Source organism: Citrus clementina, unplaced genomic scaffold (assembly GCF_000493195.1).
Source record: "Citrus clementina cultivar Clemenules unplaced genomic scaffold, Citrus_clementina_v1.0 scaffold_4, whole genome shotgun sequence".
NCBI lineage: Eukaryota > Viridiplantae > Streptophyta > Magnoliopsida > Sapindales > Rutaceae > Citrus > Citrus x clementina.
The window spans coordinates 6,804,980-6,822,790 of NW_006262274.1; the positions used below are offsets into that span (position 1 = coordinate 6,804,980).

Here is a 17,811-nt window from a genome sequence, read left to right on the forward strand (position 1 = left end):
TTCTGGTCCTGGAGCATGCATAAACTGGCTGACTAAGCTCACTGCAAAGGCTATGTCCGGGCGTGTATGTGAAAGGTAGATTAATCTACCTACAAGGCATTGGTACCGATCTATGTTGGTCACATCTTCAATTTTAGCTGGCTGTAATTTCATATTAGGATATATGGGTGTCTCGGCTGCTTTACATCCGAGTAGACCTGTCTCTTCAAGCAAATCAAGAACATACTTGCGTTGAGACACAACAATCCCATCTTTTGATCTAGCAAACTCTATGCCCAAAAAATATTTCAGGTTGCCTAAGTCTTTGATTTCAAAGTCACGTGCAAGCACTTTCTTTAATCTGCAAATCTTAACTAAGTCATCACCAGTCAAAATTATATCATCTACATATACAATTAACACGGCTAATTTTCCTTCAATAGAATGTTTGTAAAACATTGTATGATCTGCCTGACTTTGGGAGTAGCCGTGTCCCTTTATAGCATTACCAAAGCATTCAAACCATGCTCTAGGAGACTGTTTGAGCCCATACAAAGACTTATGTAGTTTACACACTTTACTGCTGCCATGATTTCCCTCAAAACCTGGTGGTAAATCCATAAAGACTTCTTCTTCTAGCTCCCCATTCAGAAAAGCATTTTTAACATCTAACTGGTATAGATTCCAATCAGAATGTACAGCCAATGAGATAAGGACTCGAATGGAATTTATCTTTGCAACGGGGGCAAAGGTTTCTTGATAATCAATTCCATAGGTTTGAGTGAACCCTTTTGCTATAAGCCTTGCCTTATATCTCTCAACACTCCCATCAACATTACATTTAAGTGTAAACACCCACTTACAACCCACAGTTTTCTTTTCTTTTGGTAAATCCACAATCTCCCACGTACCATTCTTCTTTAGAGCATTCATTTCCTCTAAAACTGCTAACTTCCAATCTGGGTGGTCTAGGGCTTCTTTTATGGTTTTAGGAATTGGTATTTGAGAGATTTTTGTGGTAAAAGCTCTTTGTTTACTGGACAACTTTTCATAGGAAACATATCTAGCAATGGGGTGCTTAGTACAGGTTCGGGTTGTTTTCCTATGTGCTATTGGTAAGTCAAGATCAGGAAAAAAAGTGCTGGAATGTTTAGGAGAAGAAATGTTACTTGAATTTTCTGAGGAATCAGTGCTTGGAGGCGACGATTGAGGCTGTACCGAGTTTATGGGAGGGTCTTTACTGCTGTGATGATACTTTCGAGTATAAACACGAAGCTCTGGTGGTGGAATTTTATCTTGTAGTATTTCTCCCCCTGTCTCTGGTACATTAACACTTGGTTCCTGTAGTTCAAGGTTTCTTAGGTTTTCATTATTAGAAATATCAGTTTTTTGAGTTTGAGTTGAAGTGCCCAGATCAGGTAAAAACAGATTAGGTATAGGTGTAGAAGTATGCCAAAAATGATCTTCACTATTTTCTTTCTCCCTCTAAAGAGAATTTTGGCCAAAAAAAGGTTGATTTTCGAGAAATATAACATCCATACTGACATGGAATTTCTTTGTTTGAGGATTGAAACATTTGTAACCTTTTTTATTAGGAGCATAGCCCAAGAAAACAAATTTTTCAGATCTAGGATCCAATTTAGATCTAAGATGGTTAGGAACATGACAAATACAGTGCACCCAAAGACTCTTAACTGAATATTGGAGGTAATCCTACTAAAAGGATATATAAGTGTGAAGTATTCTAAAGGTGATTGATACTTTAAAACACGGGTAGGCATCCTATTAATCAAATAACATGCTGTTAAAACAGCATCACCCCACAAATATTTAGGAACATGCATAGAGAGCATGATAGCCCGACTAACTTCAAGTAAATGGCGGTTTTTTCGTTCCGCAATTCTATTTTGTTGTGGAGTATCACGACAAGTGGATGTGTGAATTATATCATTTTCCCTACAAAACACCTCTAGATAATTATTAAAATATTCAGTACCATTATCTGTATGGAGTAGGCTTATTTTTGTTTGAAATTGATTTTCAACCATGTTATAAAAATCTTTGAATAACCCCTCAACTTCAGATTTTTCTCTCATTAAATAAACCCAACAAAGCCGAGTATGATCATCTATGAATGTTACAAACCATTTTTTTCCAGTTAAAGTGTTGATTTTTAAGGGTCCCCAAACATCACTATGAATTAAATAAAAAGGTTTTGAGGCACGATAAGTAAGTGCTTTATATGAAACTCGATGACTTTTAGATAAAAAACAACTTTCACAATGAAAAGTAGTACAATCAACATTTTTAAATAAATCTGGAAACAAATATTTCAAATAAGGAAAGCTAGGGTGTCCTAGTCTAAGGTGCCAAAGCATTATTTGATCCCTAGCAGAGTTTGAACTAATACTACTGCTCAAACCTTGAGCTTGTTTATTCCTTGATAAGTAGTCATCAAAATAGTAAAGGCCTTCTCGCAAACTAGCACTGCCAATCATCGTCCCCAAGTCTCTGTCCTGAAATTCACAATGGGAGTCAAAAAAGACAGCACAACAATTAGAATCTTTGGTTAATTTACTGACAGATAACAGATTGCAAGAAAGTTTAGGGACATGTAGCACATTTTTAAGCTCAATGGTTCCAGAGATTTTTATTGATCCTTTTCCAGCTATGGAAGATAAGCTTCCATCAGCAACTCTTACCTTTTTGTTACCAGGGCAAGGATAATAGGAATCAAATAAACTAGAAATGCTAGTCATATGATCAGAAGCACCCGAATCAATAATCCATAGTGCAGTAGTTGAGTGGCTAAATAGAGCATTAATAATACTACCTGTTTGGGCTAGTGAACCTCTAGGAGTACTAGGTGGAGGATTAGAAGTTAGCAGCTTTATGAAATGGTCAATTTGCTCCTTGCTGAGATTTTTTTTCCAGATTCTCCACTTCATTGGCAGACGCATGGCTATGCTTGCTGTTTTTCCAGTCTGCAGGCTTTCCGTGGAGTTTCCAGCAAGCCTCCCGAGTATGGCGTGGTTTATTACAGTAATCACACCATACTCGAGATTTTTGTTGATGTTGAGTGATGGAGCGGGTAGCATTAGCATCTGCTGTAACAAGGGCAAATTTTTCCACAGAGACAATGGAGTTCTTTTTTCCCAACATAACACCTCGACGACTTTCTTCTCTCCTTACTTCAGAGAAAACATCCTCAAGAGTAGGAAGTGGCTTTCTCCCAATAATTCTTCCTCTTACCTCATCAAATTCAACATTGAGCCCAGCTAGGAACTTGAAGATTCGCTCATTATTGACAGTGTGTTTGTGGTGTTTAAAATCTTCCATGCTCTCCCACTCGTAGTCGTTGAATAAGTCCAGATCTTGCCACAATCTCTTTAGAGTATTGAAGTATTTTGTTATACTATAATCTCCTTGACTGATATCTCCAAGAGCAAGCTGCAACTCATAGATCTGGGACTGATTTCCATAGTCAGAGTACATCTGACTCACATTATCCCAGAGTTCTTTTGCAGTAGAGTAGCACATATAATTTGCCCCAATGTCTTCATCCATGGAGTTGACTAACCATGCCATAATCATGGAGTTTTCAGCATCCCAAACACCATAAGAGGGATCAGATATTTCAGGAGCCTTAACATCTCCAGTAAGATAACCAATCTTCCCTCTTCCCTTAATATACATTCTAACTGACTGAGACTATCTTTGAAAATTTCCTTCATTCAGCTGGATAGTTGTAATCTGGACATAATGAGATTCAGAATGGGAAATTTTTTGTTCTAGTCTTTTTGAGGTGACTGTGGTTTCAGAAGATTGGTCAGACATGGTAGGGAAGAGATCAGAAAGAAATGGAGCCTAGCTCTGATACCATGTGAAAATAGGTAGAGAAAAAGTTTATGGAATAATTCTCTATTTTATATCTTCATGAGACTGTACACAGTCTTAATATAGGGATACAAGAGACTAAGAAAGGAAAGAAAAAATTAAAGCAGAATATTACACACTGATTTCTAGGAAGCAATAACTCTATATTTACACCAAATATACACCTAAATATATAAGGAAAATCAAATCAATTTGATTTGGTCAACCTTTCAACACTTCTAATCTTTGTTATGATACTACTAGTTTAATTGAGAGTTCATTGAGTACATTACAAAAAAGTACAAATCCTTAGGTGTCATCTATGGCTTATAGTATGAGGGAAAAATTTGATAAGTATTGGGAGTCCATGGGAAAGATAAACAAAATATTGTTTGTTGCCTCTATTCTTGATCCACAAGCGAAAATAGATTTTGCTAAACACATTTTTGAGATCATTTTTGGCAATGATAGTTCAAAGATTGAAGAAATAACCATAGCAGAGAAGAACTTGTTGAATGAGTTTTATGGTGCATATAGTGCATTCTCCTCTAGTTCCACACCATCGATGTGTAGTGAGAATGGTCTTATTGGCAGCTATGATGCTATAAGTTCTTCTCAACGTACTATAGCTGAGGTTAGTTTGGTGGATGTTGCTGGTAGCGAAGGTGATAACACTTTTCAAGTTGTTTGCCCTTTCCTTTAATACGCTAAGAAGGTTTCTGTTCAGAATGAGGGCAAAAAAATAGCATATGAGGTGGAACGATACTTAAAGGACCCATTTGAAGATCCTAGCAATCTTAAACTTAATGTTTTGCTTTAGTGGAAGGTGAATGGATCAAAGTATCCAATTCTGGAGAAAATTGCAAGGGATGTCCTCGTTGTTCCTATTTGTACAGTGGCATTTGAGTCTGTCTTTAACACCGGGCGTCGTATTATTGATGAGTATAGGAGTTCTTTGACCCTAGCTGTGGTTGAGGCATTGATATGTACTGAAAATTGGCTGCAATCTAAACTTTTTGTCAATCTCAGCTACAACATTCACGAAGATATTAAGGAGCAAATGTTTCATATGGAGTTACAAGAAGGTAATATTTTTATCATACATTAGATACATAATATATTTAAAATGCATTATAACTTTATATATAACATCTACATGTACTTGAGTTACTTACTAATTTTATTTTTTTTTTTGCATTTTAAAGAGTTTATAAGATCGCAAGCTTCATCAGTGGAAACGGTGAGCGCCAACATTGGTGTTATGGATATTTGAAAGGTAACTTTTAATATATATTATTATTCATAATTTGATATTATACGATTATGTTGTAATTTAAACTATAATTATAGTTATTATAGTTTTAAATTTTTAAGTCTAATTGTAAGTTTGTAACATTCTAAATTTGTAATTATTTTAGTTAGACAAGTTGAAGTTAATAGAATAGTATTGTCTAGATTATTATTAACTTGATTTGGTGATGAATGTCATAAAATAAGCATAATTGACTTTTTTTTATATTTATAATCAAGTGTGTGTGTGTGTGTGTGTGTGTTGAAGAATTTGCTAAACATATTATATTTATTTGTTATATAAATTTATAATGATATAATAGAAATTAGAAAGATTGTAACACCACTTTAGCTCAATTAAATATATGAATTGGATTTATTTATTTGTGTTTGTGTTTGATGTGCAAATATATGAATTTGGTTTAGTTGCTCAATTTTGTATATGAATTGAGTTTATTTATTTGCAACGTGGCTTAAAGAAAATAGTTATTGTATATTTCTTCAATTCTTCTCTAGGAGATCGGTGCTTCAACTTGGAGTACACAAATTTAAAGTTAGAACTTGTCAAAGTGCTTAAGTGGAACGGTGGAGGAACCAAAGAAGCTTATTTAGTATTTATGTTTGAACTTTGTGATTTGTGTTTCAAAACAATTTAATTATGTTTAAATTTTGTGACACTGTGTTTCAAACTTTAAATACTAGTATTTGGAAATTGTGTTTTGAATGGAGACTAATAGACTATTAACTTTGGACTTTGTAAGTTTGGATTAAGTTAAACTTTTATTAAGTTTGGACTTTGTTGGTTGAGCAAATAATAATCTTAGTTCTACCCTCCAAGGAAATAGGCAATATTATTCTATCATTTTAATTTTATTCATTTGATTTCATAGCTTTTTTTTTTTTTGGTTGAAAATTAGTAAGAATGACTACAATTAAGAAAAATATCTTAAAACCGACCAAAAAAAACATAAAAACAGGGAAAAAAAGCTCAAAATTGTATTAATCGGATTTGATCCGATTTCAATCAACCCGAATTGACCCAATTAGACTTGAACTAACCCGAAATATATGATCTGTTTTTAACCCGAACCCGATCCTTCCCGATTTTAACCTGATCCGAATAGATATCGGATAGGATCAGGTCGAGTTATAAATTAAGGTTGCATTCAGATTAATTTTTACCCAATCCGAACAACTCAAAACCTGATCGGGTTGACTCGAACCCAATTTTACCCACCCCTAATTGAAACCCACATATACAAAAATCAGCAACACATATAATAGCATAAAAAAAAAAATTAGCAATTTAGTTGATAAATATAAACAACGTACCCAAAACCTTCGACAGTCTTGTGTCGCATTTGCCTTCGTCAAATTTTGTGTGGACCTGGCAACAAATTTTCTTTTTCTCTTAACTGGAGATAAGAAAATGAAAAAGATACGAAATAGGTTTTTCTGTTGTGCAATGGTTAGTGGGATACATGGCAAACGGCAAGAAAGTAGACCAATTTTCCTGGGAATTTAGCTCTTCTCTTTGCTTCCCATAGACTGAGCTCTGTACACACTTTTTTTGTAGGCACTATAGGCTTATGTCATGGTGTGGGTTTCAAAAACTTAAATATTTGTTTTTTATTGCTTGTATAAATTATTTTCATTTTACCCTTTTATCGTTAAAGTTAACGAAAAAAATTAATAATTTATCATTTATCCACCTATTTTAAAAAAGGGTATCACTTTTTTAATATTTGTTCAAATATTGTGTCACTTAAGTCACAATGTCATATTAGCCATTTAAAACATACGGATACACTCACAGGGTCACATTTGGGCAGCACAATTAGGAACGAGAACTTGCGACTCGCACGTATCAGGAGTCCTCGAAGCCAACAAGCCAACAAGCCAACAGGAGGAAATGGCTTCGGTGGCGACAGCAGCAGCAATAACAACAACAACACTTTTCTCTTCATTTTTCAGAAACCCCAGTCTTTGCATCCACCGTACTTTCCCTCGCAGTCGCATCACTTGTTCTTCTTCATCTCTTCAATTCAATATCTCATTTGCTCCTCCGAAACGCAAGAAGACCCAGCAAGACGACTTCGAATCCGGTGAAGGGTCAGAACAACAGCTGTTCATTCCGTGGATAGTCCGCGGCGAAGATGGCAACCTCAAGCTCCAGACCCATCCGCCCGCGCGTCTTGTCCACACCTTGGCCGACGCCAAAACCCAGAACCTCAAAGTCAACAAGAAGAAAAACGACACTTCTGCTGCTGCCGCTGCCGCTGCCGCTGGTGGTCCCAAGGCCGCTCCTAAGCTTTCCAAAGCCGCTCGCAGGTTTTATAATGACAATTTCAGAGACACCCCCGAACGCCTCAGCAAAGTTTTAGCTGCTGCTGGAGGTAATATTTTGGCTTAGTTGAAAGTGCTTATTATTGCCAAAAGTGTTTTCAAATTACCCCCCCCCCTAAAAAAAAAAAAAGAAACTGCTTTGCGACAAAATAGACAAGTGCATTGTGTGATCTCACAAACATAGTCTGTAATATGCATGAGTAAATTTAATAGATACATAAAAATAGAATATTTCAGGCGTATTTTGGTGAATCATTGATTGGACATTGATGTTCTACCAATCTAACTTGCTCCTTCTAGTAATAATGATGTCTGATAATAATTGTGCTACGTTAACTACGATATCAGTGGCATCAAGACGGAGTAGTGAAGAGCTAATATTTCAAGGTCAAGTGACTGTTAATGGTTCTGTATGCAATACTCCTCAGGTGAGCTCTTACTTTTGTTTTATTTTAGTGTACTGTAGAGAATTTTGTTATTTCTCAACTCATTTTGAATGCTAAATATTAATATAGGATGGGATTACTTTTGTTTGCATCTAAATTAATATACGATGGGATTATTTTTGTTTGCATCTAGAATTACGCCTTCATTTTTACTCGTGATGATGTGCAGACTAGAGTTGATCCTGCAAGGGATATCATTTACGTTAACGGAAAACGTCTTCCTAAGAAATTGCCTCCAAAAGTGTATCTTGCATTGAACAAACCTAAAGGGTCAGTACGATTGAGAATGCTTTCTTTTGTCTCCTCAAGCTTATATCTAAATTCGGCTTGTTGGTTTTAGAATTTATGCATGGAATTAATATAATCATCTAATGACAGTTACATTTGCTCAGCTGGAGAAAAGGAGGTTAAGTCGGTGATGAGCCTATTTGATGATTATTTGAAGAGTTGGGTATGTGCAACTTACTGTTTTTGATGTTCTACTTTTAAGTTACCATCCATTTATGATAAATAGAGGGAAAGAAAAAGAACTTTCGTTGGAAGGGAAGTAAATTTAAATCAGTAGTGGTTTCATATTTACATTGTACTGCATATATTTTTTAACTTTTATTCTTATATTGTTTGTGTTTACAGGATAAAAGAAATCCAGGACTACCCAGACCACGATTGTTTACTGTTGGTCGCCTCGATGTTGCCACAACTGGGTTGATTATAGTGACCAATGATGGTATGCATTTTAGAATCCATCAATGTTGTATATCTAGTGTGTGAAATCATCTGAAATTGGACGGATTTACCTTAATCTAAAGAGATGCTTTTTATTTTTTCTAGGAGATTTTGCTCAGGCAGTATCACATCCTTCATCTAAGTTGCAAAAAGAGTAAGCGTTCACATGTTTTCTTCTCTATTAGAATAGACGGGCTACTATGTTTTGGTTCAAAGGAAAGATGTATTCATGTATATTCCCTTTTTTACTTTTATTCTTTATAAATTCTCAAAAACGTAGTGGAAAATAGGTTTTGGTAGTATATCCTTGGAAGTTGGAACTTAATTGGTTTTATGTTCCTAGAAGTGGCATATGAATGCCAGTGGGCTGAGATGTTTTGGTTCCTTACTGTGAACTTTTGATGTTATTTTCTTATTTGCCCAAGGGTTTGGTTGAGTAATTAAGACTTACGGTTTACAATGAAAGAGATAATAGTTACACCTCCTGGGGGCTACGTAATCAGGATAATATATCTTGCAAGTTTCTTGAATACCAAGTTGTAGCCTTGTATGAATATAGAACTTGGTGAAGTCATGATAGAGATTGGGGGATTTCTAGGTATGAAATGAAAAAAGAAAAAAAAAAAAACTAAAATTGTTACCGTACTATACCGTCATTTCGTTAACTTATTTTCATTTTTGAGGTTAAGGGATTGTCGTGAATATGTTTATTCTGATGGGAATAATCTTCACATTTTGTCAACTATAGATACATTGCAACCATAGATGGTGCAGTGAACAAGCGTCATCTAATAGCCATCAGTGAGGGAACAGTTATTGAAGGAACTCATTGCACCCCAGATGTTGTGGAGTTATTGCCGCCACAACCTGATATACCAAGACCTCGCATTCGTATTGTGGTATGTTGTATCTTTCTAAGTCTGTGAGCTGTTTCTATATGCTATAGAGTTTCATTCATTTTTGGCATTTGCTTGCAACTTTCATTCAATTATTGATAATTTCTGAGATTTTTTCTAGTTTATAAAGTGAATACAGAGTATTTTGTTTTTTAGCCTTGATATGGGGTTGTCAATTTAACCCCTTTACTAGGGACCTAATTTTTCCGAATTTGTATCCTGAATGGGGATTGAAGAAGAGATTTCTGTACCAGAGAGCTTAAATTTATATTCTTTGTTATCTAAAGTAAAATTAAGTTCCAGTAGCTTTTCTTATGTGCTTAAACTCGGATTCATGCAGGTTCATGAAGGCAGGAACCATGAAGTTCGAGAACTTGTGAAGAATGCTGGACTTAAGGTCAGTGTAGGAGGCTTAATGATGCAGCACTTTAGACATTTCAAACGTGGCTGTCGGTTAAACATCCAGAGACATTGGATTACAATTTTTTTTTTGGGGGCTTATCTATTAACATAGTTTAATTTTTTATAAAAACAGGAAACTGCTTTTACTTAGTGGCAACATTGGCCTTACATTCATATGATATTAGTGGCTACTCTGCACTTGTTTCCATCTGATTTATCTTACAGTGGTGTTTATGTCAGCTGCTTTTGTTTATTGTTGTGCCAGCTTTATTCATTAAAACGGTTGAGGATTGGTGGTTTCAGACTTCCATCAGATCTTGGGTAATACTCTTCATTCTTTTTTGAGAGCATTTATTAGATGACCTTTTTTTTTTTTTAATTTTCCTTATCAATCCTATCATTTTCTTCTATCATTCCAATCACAATGCACTTTTGGCTTTTGGTCCCAGTGTTTTACACATTTTTGAATCCGGAAACTTCATGTAGGGATATTCATGCAAATATTTGGCCACTAAAAAGCTTGTTAATGGTTTAATTAAATCTTAACTAATCTTTTTAATTTGGTTTTAAAATTTCTACCATACCATATTGATAAAGTGGAGCTTACAAAAGCAGGGTATTGCCTAAGTCCCACATTAATACAAAATTCCCGACCCCACTTCTGTGGGTTCACCATGATCTTTATATATTTCCTGTATCTTTGCAGGCCTAGTTTGTCACTGTGAGTACCCTAATTTGGTAGCTGAAGATACACTGAAATTGGGTTACCCTTTTTATTTTACTCTTTTCTCAGACTTTTAGTACCTTAGTCCCAACTAATCCCAAATATAAACCAAATGTAGCTTAGCTGGTCACATCTCAAAGTATCTTGTAAAGGTAAGCTAGCAGGTATCCACATTCTTCTGTTTATTTGCAGTAGCTTCTACAAGTACTTTTGAAAAGTGAATTTCTTTATTGGATGCTATTATGTATTATAGCCTAGTTGTTGGGCTAACGCCTTTGAACTTATGCTAACTGGGTTGTGAATCTCAGGATTGGAATGCATGTGGAACTTAAACAATCTGATCTCAAGTTAATGGGTTGGAAGAGTTAGGCATTGATAAATGACGGCTGGAGTTTGTGCTACATTCTCTCGTGCATCAAGCAAGTTCGTTAAGATGACACATGGCTTCGTGATGTTCTGTAAATTTTGCCGATGATTGTGGATGAGAGCAGTTGAATGGATCTCTTACTGTTCCATGGATGAAGAACATGAATCAATGGGCTTATCAAGCCTTCTTACCAACCCTTCTTACCAATGAAAGGGCATCAAAAAGAGTTCTGGAAATGAGAAAAAAAACAGCTGAATTGCAATCAACATATGTATGTGTACACGCAATTGAAATATGCAAAGATAGCATCCATATGCTATATCTAACATATATGGCACTGATGTGTCATCCAGATAAGTACCCAAAAAAAAAAAAAAAAAAAAAAAAAAAAAGATATCCTTTTTCAAATCTCTATTATAAGGAAGTGAATGTATATTAGTATGTATGGCTATTTCTCCTAGATTCTCATTTTCATCACAGGTCAACCTTATATGGCAGAAAATTCACATGAAACTTTATATTCCAATCACATGTATCAAATATTCCAGACAATTCAGATGGCCAAACTCTCAGTTTCATACGTATCTGTTCTGCTTGTTCTCTCCATCTTCACTTCAGGTTAATTATTTCTTCAGTTTGCATTCAACTTTCTTGTTAATATGTTACATTTTTTTTCCTTATTTTTAACGTCTGCCTCCTAGAGAGTCGAAGTCAGGTCATTTGTTTATAGAATTTTATAAGTAACATGCATATTGTGCGTGCGTGCGTGCGTGCGTGTGGATGCAGCTAATGCGTGTGAATTGGCGGTGAGGGGGGGCGGCTGCCCTGATGATGTGCAAGAATGCATAAAATTGTGCGGGCCCTGCTTCCGGGGAATTGGGAAAGTAGTGGCGTTTTGTCGGCCTGCTGGCGGAGGGGTCCCCTTCGATGAATGTGTTTGTTCATTTACTGAAGGCGCTCCTTGCCCTCCACCAGGTCCGCCCCGGTGTCCAGGACCATGGCAGCCGCCACCAGCTTCCAATGCTGAGATTAGCTTCAATCAAACTCATGTTCAAAATTAATAATAATATTAACAATGTTAATGGTCCGTTGATCCATGAATAAGATTTCAAGTTATTGCTTGTGTGTCACTGTCACCATCATTCGATCTAACAACGATAGGATTTAATTTCAATTAGTGATAGCCAATTAAATTATGTGGCCAAATTATGCTATATAATACGTAAATGCCGCATATGTTGATGTAGGAACCATATGGATAGGATAAATTATGAATTCTAGATTTTGAGTCAATCTAGTATTTAGTATATTATCAAAATTTATCTTATTTTATTAAATTTATTTGAGTCATATTTGTAATTCTAGTTTAATAAGGATTTCAAATTATTTCTCTTATTTGAGAATAATTAGAATTAAGTTAACTATTAGTATAAATATGGTTGTTATCTTAGATTATTCTCTTTGGACTGATTTTTATCCTTAATTCAACGTTTTTTTCTCTTAGTTTCAAGAATGTATACTAAAACAACATTTAATATCGCTTCAGCATTGCGTCATATGTGGTGGGCGACTGATGTACGCATAATACTTGGGGAGCGGCCCGCTCGTTTGACACAAGTTTCTATCCGAACCCGCGTACGATAACCCTATTCCCGTATTCCGCACTGACTTTCAAGAAGACCGATGATTGAAATCACTAAACTGCCCTTCCATTCACAAAAATTTCTCGGCACAGAGGGTGATCTCTTTCATCAAAGTATGATGATTAGTATACCACTGCCACCATCCTCTGAAATTTAATGTGAAAAATCAGAAAAACTGAATAAAAGACCAAAACATCTATACTAAATTTGGGACATAAATTATGCACAAAATGAAATATCTCTGCTGAGCTTTCTACAATGAAGCAGGGGGACAAGCAGCTTGTAGGCTGGAAAGCACATGGCTTTGTGTATAGAAGAGCCAAGAATTTACCAAGTGTTTTCACATGGTGAATTTTGACCATTTTTTCGCATTTTGCCAGTTCATATGTCATCATCATTTGGGCCATGACCATCAGCATTTATTGTCCCATCTTCTAATCCCTCACTATCATTCTTCAGGTGACATCTTATTTGTGCAGGTCGTGCCAAATATTGCAAAAGCCAACTAAATACACTTGTGCCATTTTAAACTCAATTTCGATTCTCTTTACATAATCATATTGGATAAAAATCATCTCCTGATCTAAGCTCTCGTTATCTTTTAAAGATCTTGTACCACTTATCCTCAAGTAATAGTGTGTGGATAAAATTTAACTTGTTCATTTTTTATATTTATTAATTACCAATCACTCATAAATAAATTTATTCAAGAAAAGATTAGATCATAAGAGGATTTTTATCTAATAATAATGCCCCGAAGAAAGACACTGTTGAATATCTTACCCAAAACTAAATCAAACCATTTTTAATAATATTGACGCTCATTTAAGCGGCGGTGCTCATGTGCAAAGAATCCATAAGCTCGGTGGGCACTTGTGTTCTGTTCGGTATATCATTTTCCTCAAAAGTAAGAACAAATAACAATGACATTTTACAATGTAAAAGCTAGAAAGCAAAAGATTAAAGAGTAGGTCAAAAGTTACAGGCCCGCTAGCTTAAAAATGTCAACTGCTTTTGGAGAGATCGAATTTTATTGAATGTCAAATTTGGAAAAGTGCTTTTAAGTTTTAACACCAGCTTGCATCTTGTACGCAAGCGCTTTTAATTGCCGGCCAAATGAATACAACAAAAGAGGACAGGACAGCACTGCCAGATTCTTCTGCCGTCACCTTCTAACTCGTACTATTTTCCATTTTGGTCCCCTCATAATAATGTGTGTTATAAACTTAAAATTTTCCTTGATTTTATTGTTTAAAATAAGATATTTAATTACTTTCGAATACTTAAAAGGAGTCATAGGAAACTATATAAACCCAAAAATATCCACTGAATGATATGGTACGGAAACATTTTCTTCTATCTTATATGAATTAATTTGTCAATTAATCCAACTCCAAACCATTCAAATTGATTAAACATTCAATTTTAACAATGTACGTGAATGGATTCAACTAGATTATATTTTGGGTACCAAAAACAAATGATGAAATTGAGTTCTAATTCAAAATAAATGATTATAAGTCACTTACGGTACTCAATTGATTTCATTGAATTGAGAAGCACAAGGTTTCATCATTAGAATAATTAATTTCTAAATCATAATTAAATAGTAATAACGCAAAGAGAAAACATATCATACATACGTACATGTAGAGCCAAAATAGCTAATGTTTTGAGTCATCCGTTGTCATATGGGATGACTTTTCAAGTGCGACAGTTGGAAGAACAAGGATTCATGGGATTATTATAAAGTTGATTACAGAGAATAATGACAAAAACTAAAAGCAAAATTTATTCATTCAATTTTAAAAAGCAATTCCACAAAAAGGGATTTATTAAAAAATTTAAAATGAATAATCTATCACAACTATGGTGAACTTTTCTATAGACTTTTATAATGCTTCATGATTTTAACAAAAAAGGTGAAAGAAAACACATTTTCCAAGTTCCAACAACAAGCATCTTATCCCTCAATTAGAAAGATCAAATCAATTATTTTTTTCATTTTAACCTATGAATATTTATTCTCAAGACATAACTCACAACAAAACATATCAATTATGTCACTAGAATTAATGAAATAAATTTTCAGTAATTTATTTTATCAATTAATCTAGTTTAAGTTGATAGGTGCATTTAAACTTATGTTGTTAACAACATATATTCAAAAAAATTGAAAAATAAATCGACAAAACTTAAGAAAAACACATCTTATTAAAAATAACAGAAAACAAACAGAAATTCCACAGAAGTCCATTAATTCCCACGGCATAAAAGAGAGGGGTGAGTTTTTTTCTGTCTTATTATTTATATTTATATTTGTTTACAAAATTATACGTCCAAAATATGCCCTAAATTTTATGTGTTTCTTAAGTTATTTATCTTACTTTAAGAACCCATCAATCAATGCCATAAATTTTGCAACGAAGTTAAGGCAATGCATGAGCATCCTCGTTGTCAATAACACATCGTGCGCCCCACCAATTTCTTGATTTTGTTTGATGAACCAACTCTTGGATTGGCATTCTATGACCCCATTTGTTCACATTTGTGGAACCCCAGCCATTAAAAACATTTGCAAATTTGCTATCACGGGGCCCTAAAATGATGAAGACTAAACACTCACACCAACTCTATCACACTCTTTTCATTAACACAAATTAAATAGTTGAAATTAAGGCAACAAGACCTTATAAAAGGGACTTGTACAAATTACGTATGAGTTACGCTACATTAAAAACTAAGAGTAATGTCGATTATGATCCTCTTATGTTCTAAGTTCACTTAAATTTTTAAAGATCTCGTGTCACCTTATCCTTCAATGTTAATGTATGATTAAGATTTAATTATTTTTATTTTTAATTTATTAACCACAAATTACTTGAGTGAATTCTACTTAGAAACAAGTCAGATTATGAGAGAATTGTAATTCAAATAACACATATAATTACTATTTCTATTTGCTTTTGCTCATATATTCTTCCTTTATTTTTGTTTTATTTTGATTTATATCACAATAATATTACGTTATTATCACAAGCATCATAAAAAAAATATTGGTTAGGAGATTTCATAAAAATAATAAATTTTATTGGATAAAATGTTATTATTTTTTAGCTATTAAATTTTAATTTCAGCAAAAATCAATTTTGGTGCTTGGGAATCCAATTAAATCTTTGTAGATTATTTTGGATTGTGTAATCAATTTCATTGCATTAAAAAAACGATTTGATCGATCTTCATATAAAATGAGATAATTAACCTAAATTTTTTAAAAAAAATTAATTTTGACTAGATTTTTATTAATTATATCCATAAAATGCTCGTTTAGTTCATATATTTTGAGTTAAGTGCATGTTTAGTCAATATATTTGAAAATTACTTTAAAATATCCCTGATGTTTCACTCCTACGTTTACATTGTTTTTTTTATAAATAATATCTTTGCAATAATATTCTTGAGAATATTAATAAAAAGAAAAAAATGATAATTAATCAAATTAACCTTAAAAGTAATATAAAAATTTACACAGACTTTTATATTATTATTTATTTTTTAGATTAATTTGGTAAAATAATTTTTTTATAAAATAATTGTTGGTAAGATTGTCATAAGGATATTAAACATTACTTTAAGTTAACTGATATTAATTTATTTATAAATAATTATTACTAAGATTGTTGCACATGTACAAAAAATACTAGTTCTTTTGCACTGATATTTATTAATTAAATTACTAATAAATAATTATTGTTAATTCACTGATTAATTTTTTATGGATAAATTTATTGATGTTTGTTATAAGGGTATTATTGTAAAAAAAAGTAATAGTAAACATGTAATATATTTAACTGTGGGGGTATTTTGAGTTACTTTTAAAAAATAGAAAAGATTAAAAAGATATTTAAATTAAAATATAGAAACAAAATAAACATTTATCTAGTTATATCATATGAATTAGATTCATATATCAAAATCAATGAACAAACCTGAATTGATTAATTTCAACCTAATAAATTTGAATATTTTGCATAATCCTACACTCCTCTAAGGAAACTCACTTAACATGAGGTACATAAAATAATACATTAATATAATTTTATATAATTCACATAATCAGATAAAGGAATGATAACCACTAAAGAAATCACTGCCATTTTTTTTCAATTTTTTATTTATTTATTATTCTTTAGTTGGCAAGTTGAAAAATGCAAGCTTATTATTCTCTCCAAAAGAAAATATTCACAAACTACTTAAATACTCACACCTATCACTGTCATGCAACTGTTGTAACATAGGTGGATCCCAATTATATCAACCATATTTGTTTCCTAATTTCTATTCATTTTTTAAATCATATTATAATCTACTCATGGCTACTATAGACGTAAAATTGAACCACCTAAATCACCTTTGTCATAATGTAATCTAGATATCTAAACTTAAAGAGAAGTAGTTGAACTTCATTAAATTAATACTCGAGATTTATAATCTCAATTAAGTAATAATTTTTACAGCTCCCAACTTGGGACCAACGTACTAAATTAATAATTTGATATACTTATAAGATAATAATTTTTTAAATCTTATTTTTTATGGGTCCATCCTACTATATAAATTAATAATTACTTATTTGAAATTAAATCCACGTGATATGTCATCTACGTCTTTTGTAAAATATGTTCTTAGTGTTGTTAGTTGTTTCTTGAAATTGATTTAGAATTGAATTTCATTGCTAATTATTTTAGTAATGTGATGTTAGTTTGCATTTTCATTTTGCAATAAGTACGAGAGGGGCTCCCTATGTCATCTTTAATATAAAAAAAATTAAATTTACAATAATTTAATTACTACCAACATTCAAATAAAACATAATAAATACTACATAAATGTGATAGTACTATCAGAAAATAAGAAATTTGTTCATAAATTGATAATTACAATTTTGCATATATTAATATTCGTTAAATTAATAATTTTTCATAATTCTAATACTATTAATTTATCGAGATTTTAATGTATATACTTAGAAACATGCACTCCAATACTCAAAACAACATCCCATAAGTGGTTTGTATTTTCCATTTATTATTCGAACACGGTCTTGAGACAATAA

General features: G+C 33.0%; 1 protein-coding gene across 2 annotated transcripts; it reads left to right on the forward strand.

Annotated features, from left to right (window-relative positions):
- Positions 1–6,945: 6,945 nt before the first annotated feature.
- LOC18044304 (putative ribosomal large subunit pseudouridine synthase SVR1, chloroplastic) lies at positions 6,946–11,422 on the forward strand. 2 transcript variants are annotated; one of them, XM_024186551.1, is made up of 12 exons: positions 6,946–7,541; positions 7,840–7,919; positions 8,107–8,207; positions 8,316–8,388; positions 8,571–8,664; positions 8,769–8,817; positions 9,412–9,562; positions 9,900–9,956; positions 10,227–10,282; positions 10,668–10,682; positions 10,804–10,837; positions 10,994–11,422. In XM_024186551.1, exons 1-12 carry the CDS (start codon positions 7,058–7,060, stop codon positions 11,015–11,017), a joined length of 1,218 nt encoding a protein of 405 aa, XP_024042319.1. In that variant the 5' UTR covers positions 6,946–7,057; the 3' UTR covers positions 11,018–11,422. The 2 variants fall into 2 exon arrangements, with proteins under 2 accessions (XP_024042319.1, XP_024042320.1); XM_024186552.1 differs by lacking the exons at positions 10,668–10,682; positions 10,804–10,837.
- Positions 11,423–17,811: the final 6,389 nt, after the last annotated feature.